Below are 26,939 nucleotides of genomic sequence, written 5' to 3'. Positions count from 1 at the left end.
CAGCCAAAAGCCTGACAGACATTCCGAAGAGGATTCTTCAGGCGAAGCTGGACGAGTGACTTGTAAGAAAATGTTTTCGGGGCTTCACGTCTAGAACGAAATCTAATACCATCGCTGTGTGGCTCCCGACGTTGGCTGCTGTCGAGCGTCAGCAAACGCTCAAGTGCATATCGATTACAAGCAAGATCTTCGTGCCGGTCCAGGTGTACCTAGTAGAAGATTCGAACCTACAACGCTGTGTTGTTTACAACGTCGACGTTGCCGAAGACAAGACGACCCTCCACGGTGAGTTGTACTGTCCAAACCACCGTGTCATCCAAGTGCGGTATATGGGAAAGGGGCGCTCGCGCATCGTCACACCACGTCGTCGTCGTCGTCGTCGTCGTCGTCCCTTCTACCCCCTATGCAGGGCAAAGGCCTCTCCCATGTCTCTCCAATTAACCGTATCCTTTGCCAGCTGCATCCACCCTTTGCCTGCAAACTTCCTAATCTCATCCGCCCTCCTAACCTTCTGCCGCCCCCTGCTACGCTTACTTTCTCTTGGAATATAATAGCAGAAAAATAGGAGCACTCGCCAAAAAAGAAAAAAGGAAAAACAAAGACGTTTGGGGCCCGTACGGGTCCCTTGTTCACAGTGGCAGCGGATGGGCGAAGGTGGTTACTTATGTACGGTGCAGGTGACGTAATGAGCATGCGTAGATCTCAGGAAGATTACCCCTAGTTCGGTTTAATACATGTGGTGTCGTTTGGATGTCAAGTGATTCTAGAAGTAAACGGGACGATTAATACTTCTCCGTCGCGATGACTAAGGCGTTGTTCCAATCGATGGCATGGGATGCAACTTGATAGTGTTCAGCCAAGGCATTTTCTTTCGTGCGGCCTTTGGCAACGTCATTTTGATGTTTTAAGCGCCTGATAAAATTGCCTGATTCGCCGATGTATGCACCTTTGCAGTCCTTGCAGGGGATCTTGAACACCACTCCGGGGAATCTGTTTCTTTCAACCCGGTCTTTATCTCTGACAAGTTATTGCTTCAGCTTTCTTGGTGGCACGTGGGCGATATGGACATTGTAGTCCTTGAAGACCCTGGCTAAGGCCTCGCTCACTGCTGGAGCGTAGGGGATGCTTGCTCGCTTGCTTTTCTTGGTGGCCGTTGTTTCCGCGCTTCGACGTGAACAGCGGCGTTCTGCAGTGATAATCACTTGCTGGTTGTTTATTCCCAGTACGATTACACCTCAAGACAAGGCCAAATTAAATCGCACAGCAACTTTAAAAGAACATGGTACTAAAGAACGTTCGAAGTATGCATGCTGAAAGCGGAAAGTAATGAAGTCTTGCTTAATTTCCTTGAACGGGCGGAAGTGAAAAAAAAATGGACAGCCCCAATTTTATTGCTGGAGACCACCGGGAAGACATTTCCCTCATCCACCCAAACTTCGAGCAGTTCCCTTCAGAGCGCCTTCGCGGTGTTCCTGTGTGCTGGTTTCGTCCGGGCAGTATGCTCAGCTGCTGGCCTCCCGAGTCGTCGAAGCTCAGTTCCCTTGTACGATGGCGAGCAAGGCCTTCCTGTAATGTCCCGAAGTGTCCGACTGCGAGAGAGAGAGAGAGAGAGAAACGTCATTTTGCGCCGGAGAGGAAAGGCACGTGTAGGGAGCTGCCAGCATTAACTACTCTGTCCCGACAACACTGCACGCACGCAGTTATAGATCGAGTAGATGAAGCGCCAAAAAAACACAGTACACAGGAAAGGAAGACACGAGACAGGCGCTACTTGCAGCTCATCCGTGCTCACAATCGTAGCGTCGCCAGCAGGTCAAACATGGCGCCCGTAAAAGGTAGTGTCAATCGAGTTACTTACGAACAGTACTGCAGCCACGTGGGCTATTCACAGGCTATACTTACTGCTGTCGTAGCTTTATTATTCCGTCACAACTAATCATGCATTTAATCGAGAAAAATGGCGCTATTCAGACGATCCCGGGATAGATGGGATGGGACAGGGAAAGGCTTGCAAATTTAACGCCATTCCCTTCGTCTCTGTCTTGGGGTAAATAGCGCAATCAGGCTCGTTGAAAGCGAAATGCTCCAATTCGACCAGCAACGCATCCTGCTAATCGGAGGTATTCATCAAAGATTCACTGCGAGTCAACGCCTCTTGACAGGTAGTTGCACGATACATCCGCACAGTACCTCATGGCTATCCTCGCAAAGCATGCGCGATAAACGCTTTTTTTCTTTCAATAATATTTCGATAGCCCTCCGGTATGGCCTTTTCGGAAGCTCCCACTCTTGCCCTCGTTCCTCCATCGCGTGAGGTGTACAGTGACAGCCAATGTGATATTCGTATATGAACCGCCAGCTCTCTAAGGCGGCCGAAATACAACCGCGCATAATCTGAGCAATCTTAAGGGGGGAGGGGATTTCTAAAACCCCTTCAGCCGACCGACATATCTGACATGAAGTCAGGAGTATTGCGCGTCATACGAGGCCGCAAAGTTGTCTTTACGAGCAGAGTAATGGTAGAAACGCAAAATGGCACCTTCTAAGTCGAGATCTCTCCCTTGTTTCAGCCACTGAGTAAAAGTTGAGCTCAAATTAGTTTCATCGTCATCGAGAAAATTACGTACACATCAGGTAAAAGGCCTCTCCCACTTATTACTGTCCCCTATTCAACTCTGTCCTCCGCCAGTTGCGGCCGCCTCATACCAGCCTACTCCATAATCCCACCTGCCTGCCTCTGTTACCCTCTGCTAAGTTCATCTTCCTTTGGAACCCCCCTCCATTACCTTAAAGGACCACTTCCGCACTACATGCCCAGCCTACGGCTATTTCAACTTGATTTCAGCTTGTATACCACAAATTGATTGCAGTTCCCGTCGCCGGCAGACATAGGCGGAGGGAGACGCTTTCTGGGGCTGGTGAACTTTTATCGACACTTATTTTTGAATCCCAGATTGCGGAGCTCTGCAAGCCCCCTTAACGGCATTGTTGATGAAAGGTGTGAAGTGGCATTGGGGACCCGAGCAAGAGGCGGCACTACGCCATCTCACTTGCGCGCTCGCGGAAACCACAGAGCTGAGGCTGTTTGACCTGAACAGGAAATTTGTGGTCCACACGGACGCTTGTGACCTGGGCTTAGGAGCAGTCCTGCTTCAAGATCACGAAGGTAGCCTGAGACCGGTTGCGTTCGCTAGCCGATCATTACCTACCGAGAGAGAAACTATTCCGTGACCGAAAAGGAAGGTCTCGCGATTATCTCCGCTCTGCGGAAGTTCGACTATTACGTCGACGGAGTCGCCTTCGTGATTGAAACTGGTCACATGGCACTCACGTGGCTGAGGTGCCTAGGTGCGCCGAGCGGACGCATAGCGTGATGGCGCTACTCCTCGTTAAGACTTTACCGTGCGCTACAGGAGGGGTAAAAACAAAGTGGTGGCAGACGCACTTTCGCTTGCGCCGGTTGATGACGTGGTAAGTAACACTGCCCACACCGCTTGGAATTCGTCAGTTCAGTGGTGAGCGTTTTCAGCAGAAAGGAGCTATTGGAGGCACAGCGGGAGGATCCATTTTGTCGAGAAGTGTTCGACGGGCTCAGGGAGCCAGGCGGCGTACATGGAGGCCACTGGTATTGTTATCAGTGCGGGGCGCTCGAACACAGCTGGTAATGCTGTGAGCGCGATGGATTCCTATCTACTCGACTCCGATGGCATCCTGCTGAGATATATCCCCTCCGAGAAGGACACGCACGAGTCCTTCAAGGTGGTGATACCACGCACGATGAGAGGAAAACTTTCACGCTACTTTTATGACACGTGCATCGCTGGGCATGCTAGTGGCCCTAAGACATACCTCAAGTTGTGCCGCCTCGCTACCTGGCCTGGCATGAAGCGGGATGCGATTCGCTACGCCCGCTCGTGGGACGTGTGCCATACGGTCAAGCCGCGTGGTGGACGCACACCCGGGCTTATGCAGCCGATCAATAGCCAGGGTCCTTGGCAAATTGCGGCTCGGGACATCGTGGGACCTTACCCCAGGACTCCGAGTGGAAACCACTTCCTGATCGTTGTCGCAGAACATTTCAGCAAATGGGTGGAACTGTTCCCACTTCCAAAGCTGACGGCACGCGTAACCATGGGGAAGCTGATCAGGTGTTCACACGATTCGGATACCCCGGGCAGTTGATAACAGACAATGCATCGTACTTCACTGCCAAGCTCTTCGTGGACTCCTGTGCGGCCCTTGGCATTAAGCACTGGAGAACAACCACGTACCATGCCCAGGCGAATCCCACGGAACGCGTGACCCGCAATATCAAGTACGTGCTTGTTGCATTTGCGTAGACGCTCAGCGACTGGGACACCCGTCTACCCCCGAGATTGGGTTTGCTCTCAGGTCGACCGTGAACCGCTCGACTAGGTACACACCTGCCGCTCTCAGCCTTGCCAGGCAGCTGACGAACCCGGTAGAACTTCCTCTCCAGGTTCGCAGCAACACCCCGATTGCTTCGTCGGCGCGCCGAACAAGCGACCGGGCTGCGCGCGAGGATGATGGAGGCTTCACACAAAGCCCGCCGGATTCTGAGCACTGCTCGGGCCCAGCAGAAGGCGCAGTATGATCACTACAGGCCGGGTGACCGGGTGTTGAGGCGCAATCACGTCCTGAGCGAAGCCAGTAAGAAATTCTCTACTTCTCTGGCGCCGAAATGAACGGGTCCGTATGCAGTTCGGCAGAAACTCTCCTCTCTCGTATACAGGCTGGCGGACTTGACGCGAAGACCGACCGGCGGACCGGTGCATGTCTGTGTTCTCAAACCATACTTTGACAGAGGGAACGATTGGCCGGTGGAAAACACCCTCCCCCGCCAGCAGGCAGCCGCACTGAGAGGCAAGGCTCGACAACAGAGCCCAGCGCCTCGTTACAACTTGCGACCATGGCAGAACTAACTGTGGCCAACGTGCACGGAGTAATTTCTCCTGCTTAATATGGACGGAAGACTCCTTCCATATTTTGCACTGTAGCTTCCAGAGCGAGCACACGCTTTCTCTTCGGAAAAGACCGAGCGGGGTTAGAACTTAAATTAAAAAAATGTAAAATCCGAAAATAACAAGAAAGAAAAGACAGCATTTCAGCCGCAGGCCACCCTTCGCATCGAGCCCGGAGGAGATCTTACGGACGCTGAGACGACCGTTGCTGCTTCGAACATCCGAAGGCAGGCCGTTTGGAGGGCGGCCACATTCCAGAACCAAGAGCCCGCTGTCACCACCGAGCAGCCAGGCCGAGAACAAACAGCTTCCGGTCGGCCGTGGGACGAGCGAGCGCAAATTCGGAGAAGCCGGCGCCAGTGTCTTCCACAGCGAATGCTGCAGCAAAGCCGCCTTGGAGTCCCCAGTTCCCCGCGGCAGAGGCTTCGCCCACGAAAGCAGCTTGGTACCCCGCTGGGCCCGCCTCGCAAGCCCTCGGCGGGAAAATGGGTCGACGCGGAGAGGAATAGGAGGCGAGCCAAGAGCGAACGGTTCAACCAGCTTAGTAGAGGCCTGCTGTACGCTCTGCAATGGGGCAACACGGTGCGTAATTCCCCCAACTCTGCCTTCCTCCCGCGCGTCCCGGGAAGGCTGCCCTGGCTGACTAACCCCCTGAAGCGGGACATGCGGTCATCGACCCCCTTCATTTCTTGGCTCCACCGTCGTCCATGGCGTCCGTCTGCACTGGCTTCCTGTCCTGGCGTCCAAGGAATTCGACGACGGCACCGCTGACTGGGAGCTGAAAGTTTCCTTAATTGGTTTTAAAGTTAAACGGCGTTTCGCCGGCTCCACTCGGTACTCCCCCCGGTGAACGCAGTCGCTTCTCGGCCGTAGGGCAATTTTAAGGAGGGAGGAATGTGGGGATTAACGCGAATCCCCTGTATCATAGTAACAGCCGCGCGTAATTATCACGCGATGTTATGCGCGCGCCGTTCGGGAGGTTTTGCGAGGAAGGGCACTCACGCTGCCCCCCTCTTAGCACGGAAAGACCTCCTCTCCCCATCCCGGGAGAAGGCGCGGTCGCGCGGTTCTCCTGGGGCACGCTGGTCGTCTGGCGGGAGCGGTGGACACGCACGGACGCTGATCTGCCACGGATTCCGCTGCCGTTATCGCCCGGCCATCGTGTGTGAACTGACCGCCGCGGGCCGTGAGCGAGGAGCCACGCGAGGTGAGCAGAACCTCCCCCCCCCCCCATTATATGTCCGTTCCATCCTTTTTGTGCATTTCACCCTCGTACGCGAGCGGAACACTCCATCGTTGCGTCGGTTGCTTTGTTGCTTGCTGCTAATTGTATTGCTCGGGACCAATAAACGCTCATCCGAGTAGAATACTCGTGTTTGTCCCCTCTGGTCCGAACCCGCCGTGGTTGTGACTTACCGCACCGCGGATTGGGGGTCACAGCTCTGACTGCTAGGGCTGGCACACTGGTGCTAGAGAGCAACTACTGCTTTTAGCGCTTTGAGCATTATTACAAGAAGAACCCCCATAACTTCTACGTCAACACCGCAACGACTAAGCATCCGCACAACCTCAAATATTCCTTTCTTTCGAAATTTCAAGCCGACATCAAAAGGCTGAAAATGGATAAATCCACGTTACTTACTGCCCCTTCCTGTTACTGATCTCTACTGTCCTCAAAATCGCCCCGTCCACAACAGTCTGCGTCGCGTACCTGAATGGCGCTGGCAAGAGACACCTTGTACTTGTCGAGGTACTCCTGTTTAATCAGCTCCAGGTCCTTCTCGCATCGCGACACCACGACTCGCTTGAGCACCCTGTCGTTGGTGCCGAGGCCCTGCGATAGATCAACAAGGGAGTCCAGCGTCGAATGCTCTCTATAACGCTACTTAACGGCATTGGTTCTGTACACCATCGAGAGCTCGTCTCAGAAGAAAATTGTCCGCATGATAGCCTCGTTTATCATATTTTTTACTCACTGGCACTTCTGTTGTCCGGTAAACGCACAGATAGCATGTGCAAAAAAAACATGATGTGCTCTTATTAGGATATCTTTATTTTGGAACGGAAACGTACATTATGTTCTGAGTTGTGGCCGCGTTTAACGTAGCAAGACAGAGCCGTAATTGCACACTTCTGAGTCCGACTGTGAGCCGAGGACTCGAGCTCGTTCGCCCTTGGCCTGACTAAACGACTAATTTCCGACCGACGGAAACACCTCTTTGCTTCATCTGCGCTTGATGAACAAATCTAAATGCACGCCACTAGATTCATGCCATGAGTATAGTTTCAGGGGGAGGGGGAAATGGCAGCTCTAAGAGTGGGGGCAACGCAACTATGATTTCTTGCTGACAGCCGTTAGGTGCATGGCATTATGGCGAGGAAGGCTAAGCTTTGCTCGCCATGCTTTGGCCAAATCTGAAGTAATACTAGACTGACTCTTCGCCCGAGCGCTGATGATGCCAGAAAACGAATATTCATAATGCTAATTTGCATTTCAAATACTTAGCTTTAATTGTTGGTAAAGGAAGTTATAACAACTCACCTTCATGGCATGGTACAGTGTTTCCGCAAAATAAAAGGGAGGACTGTAGACACATTTAACTGTAAATAAAAAAGAGCCAAATTTAAACATGTCACCATGTATCAACTGCAAGTAAACATGCCGCACGCGTTTCTTAAACCTATGGACAGCCGAGTACACTCGCAAATGGTATTCTTAATCAGCGCCCATGAAGATCTGAATCAAGCCCGCCGAAAACAAGCTCAGCTGCTTTTTCGTTCTAACCGGATAAATAAATTTATTTCGACTATCATGGACCACTGTGAATGTTCAAGACCATTGATTAGTTCTTTTCACTGACAGAAAGAAAACATATGCGCCAGCTTATAAATATGTAGGCGCGAAACAAATTTTTTGGCATGCCATAAACAACACCTTGGCTTTCAATCACCGCCGCCCAGGTCTCTCATCATCCTTGCATTTATCAAAAAGGCAGATACAAGTCGTTCCCGTAGCAACAGTTAACCACAAGCGTTAAAATCCATAGCGCAGCAACAAAACAGGGGACAAACCCAAGCGCTATATTGAGCGTTAGCGCTTGTGTTTGTCCCCAGTTTTGTTGCTGCGCTATGGATCATAACGCATACCCACTAGCCCGAACCTTCAACTTGTCAAAAAGAGCGATAGCAGCTAGCTTGGCCTGACTAATCTAGTCGATCATGTTAGAGACTGCAAATCTTGCTTCCCTACATTCCATCACATCTATGCATTGTATCAATAGAGGACCCCTCATGCCTACCAGTTAAGTGCCGCTATCAATTAATCGTTTGTTCACCGGAAAGATCGTAAGGCACATAAACGCAGTAGAAGGACAGACGCCCAGAAACCTGTCCAAAGAGCGCGCGAGTGGCGTGCCCTACGCTGCATCAGCGACATCTGCCGTTGGCCTCCCGGCTCAAGGCAGCTTGTTCGTAGCTTCCTCTGTTTGTCGTTGAGCGTGCATGGAGTGTTCAGCTATATCGTGTCACAAGAGAGAAGGCGCGGTTGCATTGCGCTCCGTTCGCTACTGGAGGCGCTGACTGTAACGGCGGGCGAAAGCGCTAATGCTCACTGCATGCTGCGTCACGCACAATACGCGCAACAGGCATGGCGCTCCACCCCTCCTGGCCGTCGCTCAAAAAGGTGTCCCAGGCGGCGGCCGAGTCTCACAGCAAAAATCGGCAACTGTGGTGCGAAACAGTAACGTAGTACGCTCAGTGTACGCGCAGCGACAAGCTATCTCGAACCGAGGGACCAACGGCAGGTGTGGTTTGAGCGCTGTATAGAAAGGTGTGGACATCTGTATAGGACGGCAGACCACATATACACAATTGCAAAACACGGATGTAAATGACCTGAGGCAGCTCGATACATATCCGAAGGCTCTGACAGTATGAGCGCGAGGTTCGCCGACTTTGAGGCAAGCAAGGCCGCCAGCTAGGGCCGTTTTCCGACAATGCGACCGGCACCTAGTTGCCAGTCGCGAATCGCCTCGCTCTATGGTGGCATCGCTCATGACGCAAACAAATGCGCAGGGCTCTGAAAGCGTTTGCGGAGCAAAACCCTGTAACCCCCTTGAGGTAGCGCAAGACCCCGGAGGCATCTTGTTCAAAACCAAACAGGGTGATGACCCAAAATATAAAATTTTGAAGATTAACACGCCATGCGTGGGCAGAAAAGTAAACTTCTAATTCCAGTGGTTGACACCGAAACACTGAAGTATGTGCAATTCCTCGCTCATACGGGTCACATGCGCGCCTGTAAGCTCCCAGTTAAGTACTGCCGGATATTGAGTTTTGGGGCGGCCTCTGCAGAACTCTTGCCACGAGATTGTTTTTTCAATTCTCTGCGCATTACTACGGCTCCCTCAGAGATTCAATTTTTATCAATTCAATTCAATTTTATTTACATATATACATGTAAAGATGACGGGAGTACAGACAAAAATCCAAATGAATTCGGCTTGACGGGGTTTGCACCCCCTACAGAAATGGGTTACAGATGTGGGCTAAATAACATTTTGCAATGAAGCGTAGCGTAGCAACTTGCACGAATGGACGCACTCTAAATTACTGAACATCGGAAGTGAAAGCAGGCTTTCATGGCCTCCAGCTTTTTCATTACGCCTTCCATGGAAAGTTTAATCCACCGAGGTTCAATGCGGGGTTGCTTTTGTCAACATGACAGATACGAGGCGCCGAACGTGCAGGCGAGCAGTACACACCGATGGCCAGGAAACCGTTTTTGAGGTCGCCGCTCATCTCGCTCTTGATGGCCTCCATTACAGTGTGGTTGGCGACTGCGTTGTATTCACGGAAAACCAGCCGCAGCTGCTCGTAGCTCTGAGTGGCGATGATGCGGTTGAAGGCCGACACGTCCGTTCCCCTGCGCTGCACTCCTGCTTTGTGCAGCTCCTGCAGGCAGTCGCGGGAACAAAGCGAAGCTGCACAGTCTCGGGCGCACAAACAGGGTCAACTCCTTCCCCAGGTTTGAGCTAGGCGGAATCCTATGGCGCCCGAAGTGCTGCTTTGTGCACATATTCTGGCCGCTCATCTCACCCAAATATATTCCATAGCTCCGAGTTCATTCTCGTATGTGATTACTATTTAGGCTTATCTGTTGTTTCATTGCCTTGAGTGCAGAAAGAATGCGCGGGCAAAGGAATGAATTTTGACTGCCAAACTATAGCAGTGAAGGGCGAAGGGAGGCTTTTCAGAAAATACAGCGCCAAAATCATATTTATACGCATTTGCGGGGTGCGTCATAAATGTCCCAACACCGTTTTACCATTTTTAGCGAATCGAGATTGAAGGGTTCTTTGCTAGCACTTGCTTACTGGCCCCTGCAATATAACACAAAGTTTTTCATTCAGGTTATTCGTATTTTACATTAATCACAGCTTCCAGGCGTTGTGAGTATGACTGCACCGCAGCTTGCATGCCCTGCATGGGAAGTAATATTATATGCTTGCTCCATGAACTTCGAGGACTTCCACAATCGTGTGCTCCTCTAAACGCCAACTCCCGCTTAGACAAATCCTCTTCTCGTCACCATGACTAGCGTACACTTTTCGTTTCACACACTTTTGTCTGTATTCTAGAACTATTTATATTCTCTTGCTGTTGCAAACACATTCCGAAGTTCCATCACACTACACTTGGAGTTGGCGTCACGGCTGCATGGCGACTTTTTTCACGTTCCTCGTTCCCTAGCGATCGTTCACGTTCCTTTTTATGTGGGAGGGGGGATTTTCCCTAGTAGAATGCACAGTGGCATTTGCGGGATCCGTCGAGCACGTCATGCGTGAATGTTTTGTGACCATTGCTTGGTAACGCCATGAACATCAATTTTGCACATCTACATCTCAATGAAAATAGTCGCCATTGACCGCCTCGTCGGAGTGCGACAAGGTGATAACAGCCTTAACCCCCCTCACCCTCCTCCTGCCGCACGCCTTTCGCATCACAGCCGTCGTTCCTTTGACCCCTCCTCCCCTCCAGACGCTAGCTACTGCCCTCAGTCACCCCTTATGAAAGAGCCGAGTCGGCTTTGAAACATTGGGTTAAAATTAAAATTTTTGGTTGGAGATGTGCAGATTATTATGTCTTCAAACCCAACCAGACAGGCAAAAATCTGCCAAAATGTTTAGTTTTCAATCAACTTTATACCTTGGAGATTTCAAATGGTGCTCGTTTAGATTTGTTTACAAATGTAACAAGCCCCGTGCGTGTGGAAGCGCATTTTACTGTGAAAGACGAGTAAATCGCCTTAATATTTCGCAAACGTACTCTAAAACGACTGAAGACAACTCAAGGAAAGCTAACAGAAAAATCTGAAGGACTGCAGGCGTATGGAGGACGCAAAGTTCGTCACAGTACCTACAGCACATAAAAGCATCAAATAATAACATGCGCGAAGCTCTAAAACGCAATTCAAACATGAGAGCTTTTAGGATGATCTGAGCGTGAAATAGAAGAAAGTTATACAGTTTTGTCCAATCTTTTATGTGTGGGAAAACAGAAAACAACGCTCTATGTTGGGCGTATCACCTAAAGCGCGTTATACTGAAAGGAAATACAACCGCCGCAAAGACTTCATTTCAAACTCTTCACAGCGTAAGTGCCAAACAAGCTTTCAGGAGCGCTACTTTGAGAAAATCGGGCTTAGGGAATGCGCAAAGGATATACAAGGCCTCGTTTTGCGGGTAACAACTGCCAGCGAAGAAAAGAAATGACCTAAGCACGAATGGTCATTTCCACGCCCTTCTTAACTCGAGTTATAGTTCAGCGATTCCGAGGTTCACGACAGGACCCGCGAATTCCCAACCGGAAGTGCCCAACTCGCCAGTGGGACTACTTTTCACAGGAGAATTATGGAGCTCACAGCGGCGTCGTTGCGCGCCCGCACTGGATCCAGAGGTGTGTTCTCTTCCCGCTGGGCCTGCAACACAAATGCGAGGGCGAAAACGCGGAAGCGCTCAGCGGTTTTCAAAAGCCGATGGTGGTGGCCGCCTAGTCGCTCCGAGGAAGTAGAATATTATTATTACTTCGACTTCCTCGGAGCGGTGATTCGGCCATCGCCATCGGCTTTTGAAAGCCCCTGAGCGCTTAATATTGCTGTTATTAATATTACCGCTATAGAAGCCTACAAGCCCTCGAAAGGCTTAGACCGACCTCCTGTCTCGGTGACAAAATAATAATAATAATAATAAGTAGTAGTTCTAGTAGTACTAGTAGTAGTAGTAGTGGTGGTAGTGGTTGTGGTAGTAGTAGTAGTAATGGTGGTGGTGGTGGTGGCGGTGGCGGCGGCGGTGCCGGTGGTGGTGGTCGTGGTAGTAGTAGTAGTAGCAGCTGCAGCAGTAGTAAGAGTAGTAGTAGTAGTAGTAGTAGTGGTGGTATTGATAGGGGTAGTGGTAGTAGTAGTGGTGGTGGTGATGGTGGTGGCGGCGGCGGTGGTTGTGGTGCTAGTGGTAGTAGTAGTAGTATGTAATGTAGTATGTAGTATGTAAAGGCTTGAAATATACACATTTCTACGTGTAAATATGCATTTGTAGTTTTTCTTTATGTCTAGAGCCATGTGAATGCGATAGCACGACAATAATCTCTGTATGTAGAAATAGGCCTCACTATTGATACTACGTTGTTTCTTTTGATTCATGATAACTTGTTTTATTACGTGTTATTTTCGTTTCTCATGAACGTTATGACTGCGCTTAGTTTTGAAATGTTGTCTTCTGTCGTCCGCTTAGCTCTCTCCCTTTGTGGAAGCAATTGTGTATTTTATATGGGGGGGGGGGGGCGGGAACCAGTCAAGCTGTCCAGCTTTTTTTCCCCAACCTCCCCCATGATGTTGATGGCAATAAAGGCTACTATTATTATTATTATTATTAGTGGTGGTGGTGGTGGTAGTAGTAGTAGTGGCAGCTGCAGTTGTAGTAGTAGTAGTCATAGTAGTAGTTGTAGTAGTAGTCGTAGTAGTAGTAGTAGTGGTAGTAGTAGTAGTAGTACTAGTAGTAGTAGCAGCAGCAGCAGCTGCAGCAGCAGTAGTAGTAGTAGTAGTAGTAGTATTAGTGGAAGTGGTGGTAATAGTAGCAGTAGTAGCAGCAGCAGCGGTAGTAGCAGTAGTAGTGGTTGCAGTAGTGGTAGTAGTAGTGGTAGTAGTAGTAGCTGCAGTAGTAGTAGTAGTACTAGTAGTGGTCGTAGTAGCAGTATTAGTAGAAGAAGTAGTAGTGGCAGTAGTAGTAGTAGCAGCAGCAGTAGTAGTAGCAGTAGTAGTAGTGGTAGTAGCAGTATTAGTAGTAGTAGTTGTTGTGGTAGTAGTAGTAGTAGTAGTAGTAGCAGTAGAAGTAGTGGTAGTGGTAGTAGTAGTAGTAGAAGTAGGGGTAGTAGTAGTAGTAGTAATAGTAGTATTGGTAGTAGTAGTAGTGGTAGTAGCAGTAGTAGTACTAGCAGCAGCAGTAGTAGTAGTAGTGGAAGTAGTAGCAGTAGTAGTGGTGGTAGTAGTGGTAGTAGTAGCAGTAGTGGCAGTAGTAGTAGTAGTAGTAGTGGTAGTAGTAGTGGTTGGTGGTGGTAGTAGTAGTAGTAGTAGTGGTACTAGTAGTGGTTGGTGGTGGTAGTAGTAGTGGTTGGTGGTGGTAGTAGTAATAGTAGTAGTAGTGGTAGTAATAGTAGTAGCAGTAGTAGTAGTGGTAGCAGAAGTAGTAGTAGTGGTAGTGGTAGTAGTAGTAGTAGTAGCAGCAGCAGTAGTAGCAGTAGTAGTAGCAGCTGCAGCAGCAGTAGTAGTAGTAGTAGTAATAGTAGTAGTAGTAGTAGCAGTAGTAGTAGTAGTTGTAGTAGTAGTAGTGGTAGCAGTAGCAGTAGTAGTGGTAGTAGTAGTACTAGTAGTAGTGGAAGTAGTAGTAGCAGCAGAAGCAGTAGTAGTAATAGTAGTAGTAGTAGTAGTAGTAGTGGTAGCAGTAGTAGCAGTAGTAGTAGTATCAGCAGTAGTAGTAGTTGTATAGTAGTGGTAGCAGTAGCAGTAGTAGTAGTGGTAGTAGTAGTAGCAGCTGCAGCAGTAGTAGTAATAGTAGTAGTAGTAGTGGTAGCAGGAGCAGTAGTAGTAGTAGTAGTAGTATCAGCAGTAGTAGTAGCAGTAGTAGTAGTAGTAGTTGTAGTAGTAGTGGTAGCAGTAGCAGTAGTAGTAGTAGTGGTAATACTAGTAGGAGTAGGAGTAGCTGCAGCCGCAGTAGTAGTAGTAGTAGTAGTAATAGTAGTAGGAGTAGGTGTAGCTGCAGCCGCAGTAGTAGTAGTAGTAGTAGTGGCAGTAGCAGTAGTAGTAGTATGTGAAAACGTTACTTATAACACACCCATTTCGTCAGATGAAAATATCTTCCCTAAACTAGGGCTACCAAACTTCACATCCTTATTAAATAATAATCTTTATTTCCGCCATATGATATGACACGGGAGAGCGGCAGCAAGAGCTGCCTCCTAGGCCAGCTTAACAAGGCCGCCGGCCCCCCTATACACTTTACAGCAAGGCATGGCACATTACATACAAAACAGGAAGAACCTTCCGGACATAAGAAACTGCAGATTAATAACTACTTTAAAAGAAACGCAGGTTTATACACAAGAATGTATGATTCATTTCATTTGTTTGTATCAACAAACAAGCAAACTAAACAATCAAAAAATGAGCAAGCAATAGGTTCCTGAGGCAGTTTAAATAACAGCAAGCAGGAGTGGAATGGTGATGAGTTAGGTAATGAATAAATTATATTCATTGCTTGTTTTAACAACATTCAATGAAATAAGTAAATCTAGAATGAGAAACCCGACAAGGAAAACATATAAATGGCAGAGAAACATTTACTGTGTAATAAAATACTTCCGAAGTCCTCTGAATTTCATCTTTTCAAACTGAATATGTTCGAAATGTAATCTGTTTAACAGTCTGGGTAACTTGTTTTGTAAAGTTTCTAGGCCAAAGGCAGTTTAAAGGTTTTCACTTTCCAAAGTTCTGCGTGGCGTGTCTGGCGTGTAGCAGTATTTTCTTGTACCCTGGCTAGATTATGTAGACGTGAACCGTTCTTTGCCTTTTCATCCCTAAAAGCCTTCCAGAGATCACAATCAAAATATTTAGTAGCAGGGAATATGTTGTATTTGTTGAACAAGCGATATGTATGTGAATTAAAAGGCACATTTTCTATTTCTCTCAACTATTGTTTGTGTAACTTGTGAAGCCTCTGCAAGTTTCCGTAGGTCGTTTTAGCCCAAACAATAATGACAATAATTAAGCGGAGATCAAAAAAGGCATTATAGATTAGCTTAGGAATATTTGGTGGCAGTACATAACGATTGCGGAATACTAACCCTATTACCTGAGCCAGCTGTATTAGCATACTGTCTAGGTGAGCACCCCATGGCATACTTTCCTGGAAAATAACCCCTAACGTCGTAATAGTGGAAGTAATTTCTAGCGGAATAGTGTTTAAATAGATGTCTTTTCTGTAGCTATTCGTTTGTTTGTACTTCGAAAGAAATCAACTTTTGTTTTGCTTGCATTAATTTGTAGACTATTTTTACCCGTCCACTCATCCAATTCTGCAAACAATACTATTGCAGCACCGACAAGTTCACCGCCAGTGCTACCTGTTGGTAGTATGCTGGTATCATCCGCGTAGATGATAAATTTAGCGGTTGTATCAATATTCACAATGTCATTTACGTAGATGTTGAATAAAAAAAGGTCCTAATATAGTTCCCTGCGGGACACTCGACCAGATGCGTATTGAGTTAAGAGAGGTCGTCGTTTATGACGGCGATTTGTTTCCGGTTTTCCAAGTGGGAGCTTATAATAGAATCCGAATTTCCACGAAAGCCGTAGCGCTGAAGTTTATTAAGATGTGAGGATTGATAGAGTCAAACGCTTTAGAGAGATCAATGAATATCCCTAACACAGATTTACCTCTTTCAATCTGATTTTAAGATGTGTTCTTTTTGTTCTAGTAAAGCGACCTGTGTGCCTAACCCTTTCATTGATACAGTTGTCCTTAAGCACTAATGATACAGTGAATTAAAACAGGAAACTACCTCGAGAAGACAACTAAGAAAAACATAAGATTTACATTGTTCCTCGGTCAAACACCAGGTATGTTGCGGTCAGGCGTTGCGCTTATGTTCCGGTTACTCTCTACGAACTGCCGCATGAGATCTTTACGGCCACTTCTAGAGGGAAGCTGAGAAAAATATTGAAGAACGAATGGTAACGTTCGTTAATGTTGAGTCAAATCTGTTTCGCCTTGTTAGAATATGCGCTGTTATGCTCTTTTCAGTTTTCGTTTGAATGGAATTACTAATTTTTAGTGTTCTCTTTTTCATTTTTGTTATTTTGTTTTCTTTCCCTACAAACGCATGATTTATATTTTCTGTCACTATATTTTTTAGGCACGGTCCTACAAGCCATCTAAAGGCTTAGACAAGCCTGACTCGAGTGTATTACTATTGACGGTGACAAAATAGTTCTTCTTCTTCTTCTTCTTCTTCTTCTTCTTCTTCTTCTTCTTATTATTATTATTATTATTATTATTATTATTATTATTATTATTATTATTATTAGTTGTAGTAGTAGTAGTATTGCACAGTAACGACCAAACATGCAAGTTAGTTGTTTTTAAATATGTATTCTATTCTTACATTGCACATCGAGACCAGAAGGCGCCGAAAAGCACCAGATGTGTCCCCAATGACGTCCTTCTCCAAGTCTTTCTTGAATACTGGAAATAAAAAATAAATCTCACGAAACGTGATGTTGTGTGTGAGCGTTTTGTCATCTTTGAATAGGAAAAAAAAACCCGCAGCAGCCTGTATTATGAGATGCTGAGCAGCATCGCGTGATATTAAAGGCAAATTTAACTCGATGTTGCAACAAAGCATTCAGTGATGTCTATATTTTTACCGAGTAGGCAACCTTTTTCGCACTTTGCTGAGGAATACCACGTGATAAATGTAAAAAAAAAAGATGTGAATATGCTGCCTCTTGCCTTCAGCGTCCCAAGCGCGCGCAGTTCACTCGGAAATTGCCCTTGCGCTGCAGCCATTCGAGAATGCAATTTGCCAAACACATCCAAAAATTTCCACAAACACAATTCACAACGAGTGCAAGAACAAAAAAAAACTGCGAGCTAAGCGTCACTCACGCCACCGTCCCATGGACGTGGTGCGTCGGACCAAAGTTCTGATTCAATCCTGCCAGCTACGAAATTCCGTCTGAAAATCCGGCCATTGCCAATGACAAGCCTTAGGAGGTTGACAAATGGTGGCGACATATACGGGCTGAGCAAACTCAGTTGGTGAAGGCTTGTAATTTTTTTTCTGTTCATTCTATGCGTACTTTCCTGTGAATACTACAGGACGCGTGCCAGCCTGTTAACCTTCGAGTTTGGGCGTTCATGAGGTCTGTGAGGAGTTTCGTGTCTGGTAGGATCAAAGTGCCCCGACAGTAAATCCGTACTTGAGAGCGAAAGGAGAAACCAAGGCACACGCAAAGCACCCGCAAAGTCGACGGCTGCGTCTAGTGCTCAGTGGCTCACTTCTCTGGTAATGGTCCTTGATGAGCCTGATGTCCTGGTTGCTCTGCGTGCAGAGGATTTCAACGAGGCACTCTTCGTCCGTGCCCAGACCGGCGATGGCCTTCCGAAGCTCGCGAGCAAGGTACTCGTGCAACGGATACAGCAGCCCCAGAATGATGTCCTCGAGGTCACCGCGGAAGGAGGACTTCGCGTCCTCCACCAAGTCCTGCGATGGTCATACAAAGGCCATCCCCGATATCTTTCTTTTCTTTTTTTTCTCTCTACATTAAGCTCCTTCCAGCTCCGGTTTATCAAGCAAGCAGAAATCTGAATGGAAAACTTACACGTCCAAACGATTGCTTGTATGTTGTGACTATCTCCTGTCGCTGGGGTTCCGACCGTGCACACAAGATATCAATGATCGCCGCGTGGTCTGTAGCTGAAATTAACACAAGACAATTCAGTGAATCAATTGATCTAACAATCGTGTACGTTGCTAACCAGCCAACAACAACAACTGCTGCACGTTGGTCTCGTGCGTCACGTTGCTAACTACTCAGCATAGGTGTCCTGCTAGAACACCCCAGCTGGTAAAGTTGTGCGACATTAACAGTTGTGAGTACGTCATTCAAAACTGAAGGCGGCAAAAGTAGTAAGGAAAGAAACGCATTCTGTCGGCAGTTAGCACAGAAATTAACCATAGAAATGGGACCAAAATTGTTAACGTTCACATTCGGAGAGTCTAAAACCCCAGTTCTACGCTTTTTATGAAGTAGTCAACTTCATTTTAGCCCGCTTGTCTGAGTAAAAAAAAACTAGTTGACGTGAGAAAGACAAGAAAAAAATAAGAGCGGCACCACCTTTTGATTACCATCGCCACTCGCCGATGGTGGAAGCAACTTCACTAAACAAAACACGTTACGGAGCTTGTACACAAACAACTTGTTAATAAATTTAACACAATCGTTTTATACAAGAAAAGCAGTGACAGATGTGAAGTACAACTACATAACATCTTACAGGCATAGCAGATTGCATAAACACAACACACTAATAATAAAATCAAGGAGATTAACGAGAGACATTTACTTATTTATTTTTACATACTGCAGAACCTATGGGGCTATTTTAGGAGTGGAGTTAACAGTTCACAAAACGGCAATGTGCCACACGCAAACAAAAAGTTTACATCAATCAAGTTTGAATAAAAAGCTCGAACAATGTGATAGGCTGTTACTAATGAATTGAAGCAATGCACAATGAACACAACACAAAGAAATCATGATGTGGCAGCGACAGCTGTTAAAAGTAAGTTTAATGGAAGAGACCGCGTTATGCCAGGAATTAAGCAACAGTGTTCTATAATACGAGGAAAAAAGCTGTGTATGATATATTAGTACGGGCGAAGTATGGCTTAACATTAAGGTTGTGATGACTCCTTGTTGATAGGAGAATATCAGGCGTAAGATAGACATTTGGTGTAGCATGATAAAGTGAATTGACGATGCAGTGCAAGAACTACAGTGAATCCACCTGACGGCGCACGGACAAAGGGGTTAGGTTTAAAGCGGACACGGCAAAAGAAGGTGAAAAATAGCGATCATATCGATGATATATGAACGTGATAGGTTTCGTTTCGATACTCTCGATTTCATCAATTTCAAATTGTTTGTGAGGATTGCAGACAGGAGACGCGTACAATTACGGGACGAATTAAGGATTTGTACATTAATAGTTTCTTTTGGTACATTATAGCTAACGCTCTCCTCAAATACTCAAGCGTTTTTAGTGTTTTAGTACCAATGAAATTAATATTTTTCGTCCAGGACTTGTTAGTGGTGAATATAACACTGAGATACTCCTATTCGAAAGTCTTACGCAAAGGAAAATTCTTAAAGTCGTAATTAAACAGCGAAAGCGAAGTACAGCTAGTGAAAGGTGTCATTATTGTTTATTGAAATTTATTTTCTTTTTTCATGTATTACACCGGGAGCAAAAACTAGTAAATGAGGCGTTTATTTGCAGGTGATCATCTGGTGTGTTAATTACTTCACATAACAAACAGTCATTCGCATGAAGGCGCATTTGTGATGTGACATAACGAGGCAAGTCCATGATGTATATTAGAAATAATAAAGGGCCAATCACTGACCCTTTTTGAATGGCAGTTAATACTTCTACAGGACAGGAGTTAGTCGAATTATAGGAAACAATCTGTGAGCGGTGTGAAAGAAAACTAGCAATCCAATTAAAATAGCAAGAATTTTTTTTAGAATGGCGTTTGCTTTTCCACAGGAGATTAAAACGTAGTACAGTGTCAAAAGCTGCATAGTGCTTATTCAGCTAGAAAGGCATGTGTCCTGAAGGCTAGGTAAGGTTTCTCTGAGAATCGTGAAATCACGGCCGGTTCATTTTAGTGAAAGTAAAAAAGGGCCAGAACATTTCAACTACGTGACTTCTAGCCCGAAAGATCGAATTTCATAGTCATGAGGATTTACTCATTTCATTGTCTTTTGTAACGAGGGCTACCCCACAATTTCATGAAGTACTATTTTAATATGAAACGAAAGACTCTGGTTCGATCCCGGCCGCGGTGGTCAAACTTCGATGGAGGCGAAATTCTAGAGGCCCGTGTACTGTGCGATGTCAGTGCACAACCCCAGGTGGTCGAAATTTCAGCAGCCCTTCGCTACGGCGTACCTCTCAGCCTGGGTCGCTCTGGGACGTTAAACTCCCTAAACCAAACCAAACTATTTTAATACATATTTAGAGCCTAATTCACGAAATATAAATGAGGAAAAATACTTTAAGGCTCTTTGAATACGCGGCTTTATTGACTGACTCTGAAGTGTCGAAGACGGACTGAGGGTCGTGAGGCACGCCATAGTAAAAAAGAACCGGGAGATAATTTCAACCTACTGATGTTCTTGAGCGTGCACTGAAATAAAATTTTGCACAATATTTCGGTTGCAACCAACTGGTCTAATCTAAATGTAGATTTCTGCTTAACAACGGTCGTGGCAAGTGCGGCATCGTGGGTCACTCATTTGTAGAACTTGCACGTTGAGAACCGCTAAATGGTGCTCGCTCTTAAAATAAACGACGTGGAATCCACATTTACACATATGACGAGCGTTTTTCTTTAGAATAAGCATATCATCTTGCAAGGCCTCCGAAATATGGCAAAAGCACCGCGAGAGAAAGCAGGGCCGATAATCACCGACCTGACGGCGAGTGCTTGGTGCCGTAAGTATAACGCACGAGTTCTTACTAAAGCTTAAGCGATATTTGCACCTAAATTCGGTAACAAAAACTAATGCTCACGAATCACCAGCGTATGTGCAAAAGCAGTAATTTGCCTATTCTACCACGTCTCCCAGCATTCTTTAGCCAAAGATTAAAAAAATACAGAGGGAAGATAATTGGTTTGAACTTAAACAGTGTTGTTGGCCATTGTCTTTGGTTACTAAGGGTATGTGTTTACTGTTTAATTCAATAACTAAAAATTTTGGAAAAAAATATCTTTCTTCCTGTTGGGTTTCTGGCGCAAATTATGGTGCCAAAGTGTACAGCGTGCCAAAAAAAGTCTAAACATTAGTTTTTTTTTTATGTGAGCTGTAGATGAGATTAAAAAGTTTGCGCTAGAGATAAAAAAAATCCCACGTGACCATGGGCTTGCGCGCTGCGAGAGCAGCGCTCTCAAACGCGGAATTGGTGAAATTAACCGCGTTCGATTATGCCTTAAATGTGACGGGATAAAAAATTCTCCGCCAACACTGCCTCAGTGTTCGACTTAAGAGCGTTAACTAAGGCAGCTTCAAGTGTTTAGATATGTGTGCTCAGCAAACGTAGAGAAGACCAAGTTCAAACATGCGCGAATGTTTCCTTTCCGGAAACATCCCTTTTAAGACAAAAACAGCGTCTTCTACTTCATGTATTTCGCACTACCATTGCGATTTACAGCCACATGGCACCATCCAGCGCTGTTTCGATCATCCGGGTTTGAGAGCCCTACTGTCGCGGCGCGCAAGCAAATGGTCACCTTAGATTTTTTTAATATTTCGCGTGGTTTCCTTTAACGAATAAAAAACTAATGTACAGCACAGATCGAAAATTAAAAATGTTTAATTACACGTTTTTTGCACACTCTACACTCTGGCACCGGAATTTTCGCCAGAAACGCAATAGCTAAAAAGTCTTTTTTTAATTATTAAATCATGCAACATTACAACATACAAAAATACTTGGAGTAACTAAATACAACGGTCGAAGTGAGCTTGGCGCATGATTGCCTTAGCTTCGGATGCGCCATTAAACCCAACGCAACGCAACACAACAATGGTCATACGACAAATTTGAAGTGCACTACACCTGTCTCGCCCTGGTTTAGTTTTAAATTTTGGCTTAGGATAGCTGGGAAATCTATATTAGAAAATCGGCGGAAGAAATTAAAGGCGTCTGGTAAACATTTTCAGTTCAACGCAGAAAAGCACACCTGACTGAGTATGAAATCACGCGCCGACAGGGGCAGCATAGAATGATAAACTGCTGATTTTTCCTTCCTAGGTTTCTACGGTATATCGCTGCCCGTATTTTTTCAAATCGAGGAAATGAGCTGAAAACATTTATGCGAGACTAACGAAACGCCACTACATAGGACTTCGCGGTAAGCATTCACTCTAATGAGAAAACGATTTTTTGTTCAGAAAAAAGAGAAAATTATCCTAACGCACAGTAAGCGGATTGATATTAAATTTTATTAAAACTTTCACTTTTCTTTAGCCGGATAATAAGTGGGTTCTCACGATAATTGCGCGGACGTAATTTGAAGCATATTCTTTCCAAGGTCATCTTTTTTGCCGTCTAGCAGTTGCCTAGTGCGTCACGTGTGGCATCAAAGGCGGGGCTGGCCAACAGACAAAAAGGCGACAACTGAATGACGAACCATTTCTCACAAAATGCGATGGTTGATCTCTGTTGATGGCGTTATTAGAAAGCCCACTGCTCATAAACAGGCTTTCAGGATGACAATTAAACAAGAAAAAATATATTTTCTCCCCAAACAAGACATTTTACAAGAAGACAAGTGGCTCCAAGGTTTGCCTGCCACTTCAGATCCCAAGCGAATCATTCGCTGAGCTATATACGTTTTCCCTTCTTTCTCTTTCCTCTTTAAATGCTCTTTTTCTTCTCGTTATCAACAAAAAAAAACGAAAATTGGAGGCGCTTCAGGTTCGCATCCAGGCAGCACAAATCCTTCTCTATCTATTTTATTTCGCCGCAGAATCCCTTTGCTGCCTCCACGAACAAGCTGTATTTGTAATTGCGATAAAGTAGTCACACCAGAAAAAATAAAAGCCGAATAAAAATACAAGCGCAGGATATTGAAAAAAAACGTGTCATTGGTATCGATACGGTCATTCCAGCAATGGTTCGTTGTCACTGTCACGGTGGTGGCATCGAAACCTACGGGCTTTGGATTAAACGACACTACAGCCGGATACAGCTCGAGAACGCAGCGGCAAATACCCCTCAAAGGTGAGCCTCCAGCTAATGACCTCGTAGTGAATCCCTTTGATCTGCTCGGGGGATATCTTAGGGGTGGCAGATGAAAGGATATGAGCCACAGCTTAATCGATTGACCACGGCGTCATGAAAATTGCTGGACGCCGTGTGCCGGAGGGCCTTCATTGAGGGTTATCTGCCGCCTCGTTCTTGAGTTCAGTACGCTGACCTGCGGGAATCGTTCGACTCTTCTTTGGTAGGACTACATCTTCGTAAGCTACAGGCTACTTGCTTGTTCGAACGCTCAACATTGCTAAGTTTAATCTTCTTATTTTTATTTGTCCAGAACTTTCATTAAAGGATAAACTCACAAATGTAACGCTCCTACTGGAGTAATATGACTGCCACCAATATTAAGACGAAAGCCTTTATATGCTCATGGCCTGCCAGAGTCTCCATTCGCGTTTCTGTCACACAAGCTGTCAATAAAACTGGTAAAAGTTGACAAGTCCACGCTTATGAAAGAACGGATTAATGACTTGACGCTAGAAAAATGTTTAGATAGCCTGGTACTCGCCAGCGTGTCCGGTCGTGTTTCTGACACACTGTAGGTGTCAATGAAACCGATTAGGTCATCGATGACGCCATTGGTTGCGTAGTAGAAATCGTACTAGTTGAAATAAAGCTAAACGAAGAAGACTCACTCGAATGACGACTGTACAAATTTTCATAACAATCGCATAGTCTTTGATTAGTAGTTTCAGCACACAAACTACAACAGGGGCAGCAACACCGCAAACGGCTTTTGCGACATCGCAGTTTACATCACCAAAGTGCCCCGTAATTGTTTTAATTATAGCGTTACCGCGCATTTTTCAACTTTACTAAAATAACGATAAGATGAACAGGCTAAGCATGATAATCACATCTGAAGGCACGAAATCATGAGTTACTGGTGACGGCAATTTCGAGCCTATAACAGAATCACGAAAACACTTCCGTGTGCCACAACCAATAACCCTGCATTGTATACGCTAGCTAGCCATTCTCACCACGAGCTTGCTGAGGACTTATTAAATTCCTCCACCGCTCTACTGTTTTCGTCGCTACGTCTGCAGAAACTGCTTATGCACGTTCTACACGTGCGTGCCTAGCGTCCGATGGTTACGGTAACTGTAGCGCTGTAAGTTAACGCTATGACAAAACTCGGCAATGAAAACTCACGCAGTACCACGAAAGTTTGCCATTAAGTGAACATGTCGGTGGCTCTGGCATGCGGTGTAGAAAAATCAATGCTTGATGAGCATGATGACGCACCAATAACAGAGCAATATTACAGTTATGAAAAATGCACATGTGGCACGTTACGTCCAATGGTGTTTCTTCGGTTAAGCGCTGGTCTCTGCACTTACTCCATCCTCTCATGGCTTTTTTCAGTGCCTCCACATCCTGCTGGACATTGAAATTCATGTGCGTCTTGAGGGTTCCCTGCAGGTACAACAAAATAAACTTTTAGCTCTTGAATTAAAGGAAAAAAAAAACTGGACAACTTTTCGGTACCTTTCAAATATGCAAATATTGCTCGTCATTTTTTAAGGTCTTTGGGAGCAGCACATAAAGGGACACTGTAGAATGTCTATTAACTGACACACCAGATTTATTTGATGCCTGACCTGCCTTGCAGAACGCTAAGCCTACACTCCAAACGCATAAGAAACTCCAATAGCCTCGTTATCCTCTTAAATAAGGCAATCTCAAATAGCCGCCATCACGTAGTTCATGTGCACTCCGCGATGCCACTCATTGCTTCAGTGTCGCTGTGCACTTAAGCAGTTTATTGGTTCTGTCTCACAGAAAACCAACCCATTTACCTGAAGACATCCGCAGCAGTCGCTTGTATATGCAAGCATCAGAAGACGCATTCACCATGCGATACGCTGGCAGAATGGCACTTACCATAGGCGGAAGCGTATACATGCACAAAAGCAGCGGTAAGTTATTTGACATATATGGCCATCTCTGTCTAGATATAACGGCTGCTAGGGATCAATCAGGAAAGCTCAAGGGTTGTAAATGCTGAGCATTTTAAACAGCCTGTAGTAATCATCGGCTTTCTTGCGCGCTCCGGAAAATGATGCTGAGGATGCAGCACAGCTTAAACATGGATTGCACACGGAAGGAAGGAAGGGCGGGAGGAAGCGCCCTCTTGCTACTGACTTACGAGAGGCGGAGACGCGCCGATGAAAACAAGAACAGTGCACTACACAGGATGCCTCTTTAATCCCATTGTCCACCTCTCTAGTGGGCAGGTTGCTGTCTCTTACTACAAAACAAATGACGCGCGTCTTTATATGTTACGTCTACTTGACTATTGCAAACGTTTTCCTTTTTAAATTGGGTATTAGTGTGGCACTGGGCACCCGCGTCGGGATTAGGCTACAGTAAACATATAGTGCATTCGAAAGCAGCAAGGGAGACAGCCATTGCCTAACCTCAGTAGGTAGACCACCACGCCCAATATGCGCAAACCGTGATTTCGGCTCCATTCCGGGCAACATCTTTTGTCCAAAGTGACTACTCAAATATCTTTCCTCTCAAACCAGCACAACATGGAAAAAGCGGTAACAGCAATACCTGCCTCCACTGTCCCTGCCTTCAAAGACGGTTGGCTTCCTTCGAATAGAACAATCTCTGGCTACAGGGCCACTTCTCATGATCCCGAACGCTATTGACAATCCGCGAGGAGAGCAGCAAGAAACAAGAACTGTCAACACGCGAACACAACCGTTGAAACCGTTAAAAAAAAGAAAAAGCGCGTTAAGAAGTCGGCTTCCATTTTCCTCACACTCTACCACTGTGCTCTACTGTTTTTTGCGCACCGACAAAAACCGACAAAGCTTTGACGTCAGACAGTGCGCAATGCTCTGGGGAAATGTACTGTGCATGACAATTTCCGGCAGACATTCATTCACGCTGAATAAATGGCTGCACATTTTTCTCTCGTGGCAGTCCGTTCTGATTCTGATAACCTCTTCAAATTTACTGCAATATGCTGAGGAAACGCCAACGCTGAGGGCAAGACGGACGAAAAGAAGCGCCAACAACAACGGTTCCGTTTTGGTCGTTAGTCCCGATCGACCCATTTCAGAGCTATTGCCGTCCATGTGAAGTAACATTAACTGCATCCATCGAGACGAACACTTTTCTTCCGCGTCGCTCTTAGCGTCGTACTGTGCTTCGAAGAGGGCGAAAATTTCCAGTGGCAATTCTGCATTTACTCCAGTGGAATGACCAATTTTTTTTTTATCAGACAGAAGGAGTTTTCAGTGAGGAGTTCAGAATATTTCTGCCGACGCGGATTTGCCACTTCACTCTCGGCTTACCTTTCCTGGAGCGTAACAGCTTGTCCCGGTCACCGTGCCGTCATAGTACCTAGGAGAAGTCTCGTAGTAGGCCGCGTCCCTTGCCGGGGCTGTGTTGGGCGTTGTCGGAGGGTAGGGCATGCCGCTCACGGGGCCAGCGTAGTCAGACCTAGAGTAGCCGCTTCCACTGTATCCACTTCTTGACCCGTACATAGACTGCGCACTGAGGGGCGGAGTGGCATAAGGCGGGTAAACGCCACTGGAGTATCTCGGTAATGGTGTCGGTGCCACTCCCCAGGTGCGGTGCTGAAAGGGGCCAGGTATGGGGGACAAGGAAATTGGCGATGAAATGCCTTCCGGCGGGAGGCCGCTGGACTGAGAGGGAGGGCAGTATGTCTCAGGTAAGGGGGACAAAAAAGTTGCCGAAATAGAAAGGTCCGTCGGGGCGCCGCCAGACTGAGGTGTGTAGTAAGTCTCTGGTGAAACCGGTTCCAGGCTCG

At 46.3% G+C, this 26,939-nt stretch overlaps 1 protein-coding gene across 1 annotated transcript; it reads right to left on the bottom strand.

Annotated features, from left to right (window-relative positions):
* Positions 1–1,423: 1,423 nt before the first annotated feature.
* Positions 1,424–26,939, bottom strand: LOC144115207 (annexin-B12-like). Its single transcript, XM_077649479.1, has 10 exons — positions 26,461–26,939; positions 24,490–24,565; positions 17,917–18,011; positions 17,594–17,798; positions 16,698–16,777; positions 11,905–11,961; positions 9,746–9,935; positions 7,525–7,583; positions 6,694–6,816; positions 1,424–1,589 (listed from the first exon to the last, which is right to left on the bottom strand). Exons 1-10 carry the CDS (start codon positions 26,650–26,652, stop codon positions 1,533–1,535), a joined length of 1,134 nt encoding a protein of 377 aa, XP_077505605.1. The 5' UTR covers positions 26,653–26,939; the 3' UTR covers positions 1,424–1,532.

The sequence above is a fragment of the Amblyomma americanum genome, chromosome 1 (genome assembly GCF_052857255.1).
Source record: "Amblyomma americanum isolate KBUSLIRL-KWMA chromosome 1, ASM5285725v1, whole genome shotgun sequence".
NCBI lineage: Eukaryota > Metazoa > Arthropoda > Arachnida > Ixodida > Ixodidae > Amblyomma > Amblyomma americanum.
Note: the sequence above shows the minus strand (reverse complement) of the source record. Positions and strands in the feature narration are given on the sequence as shown.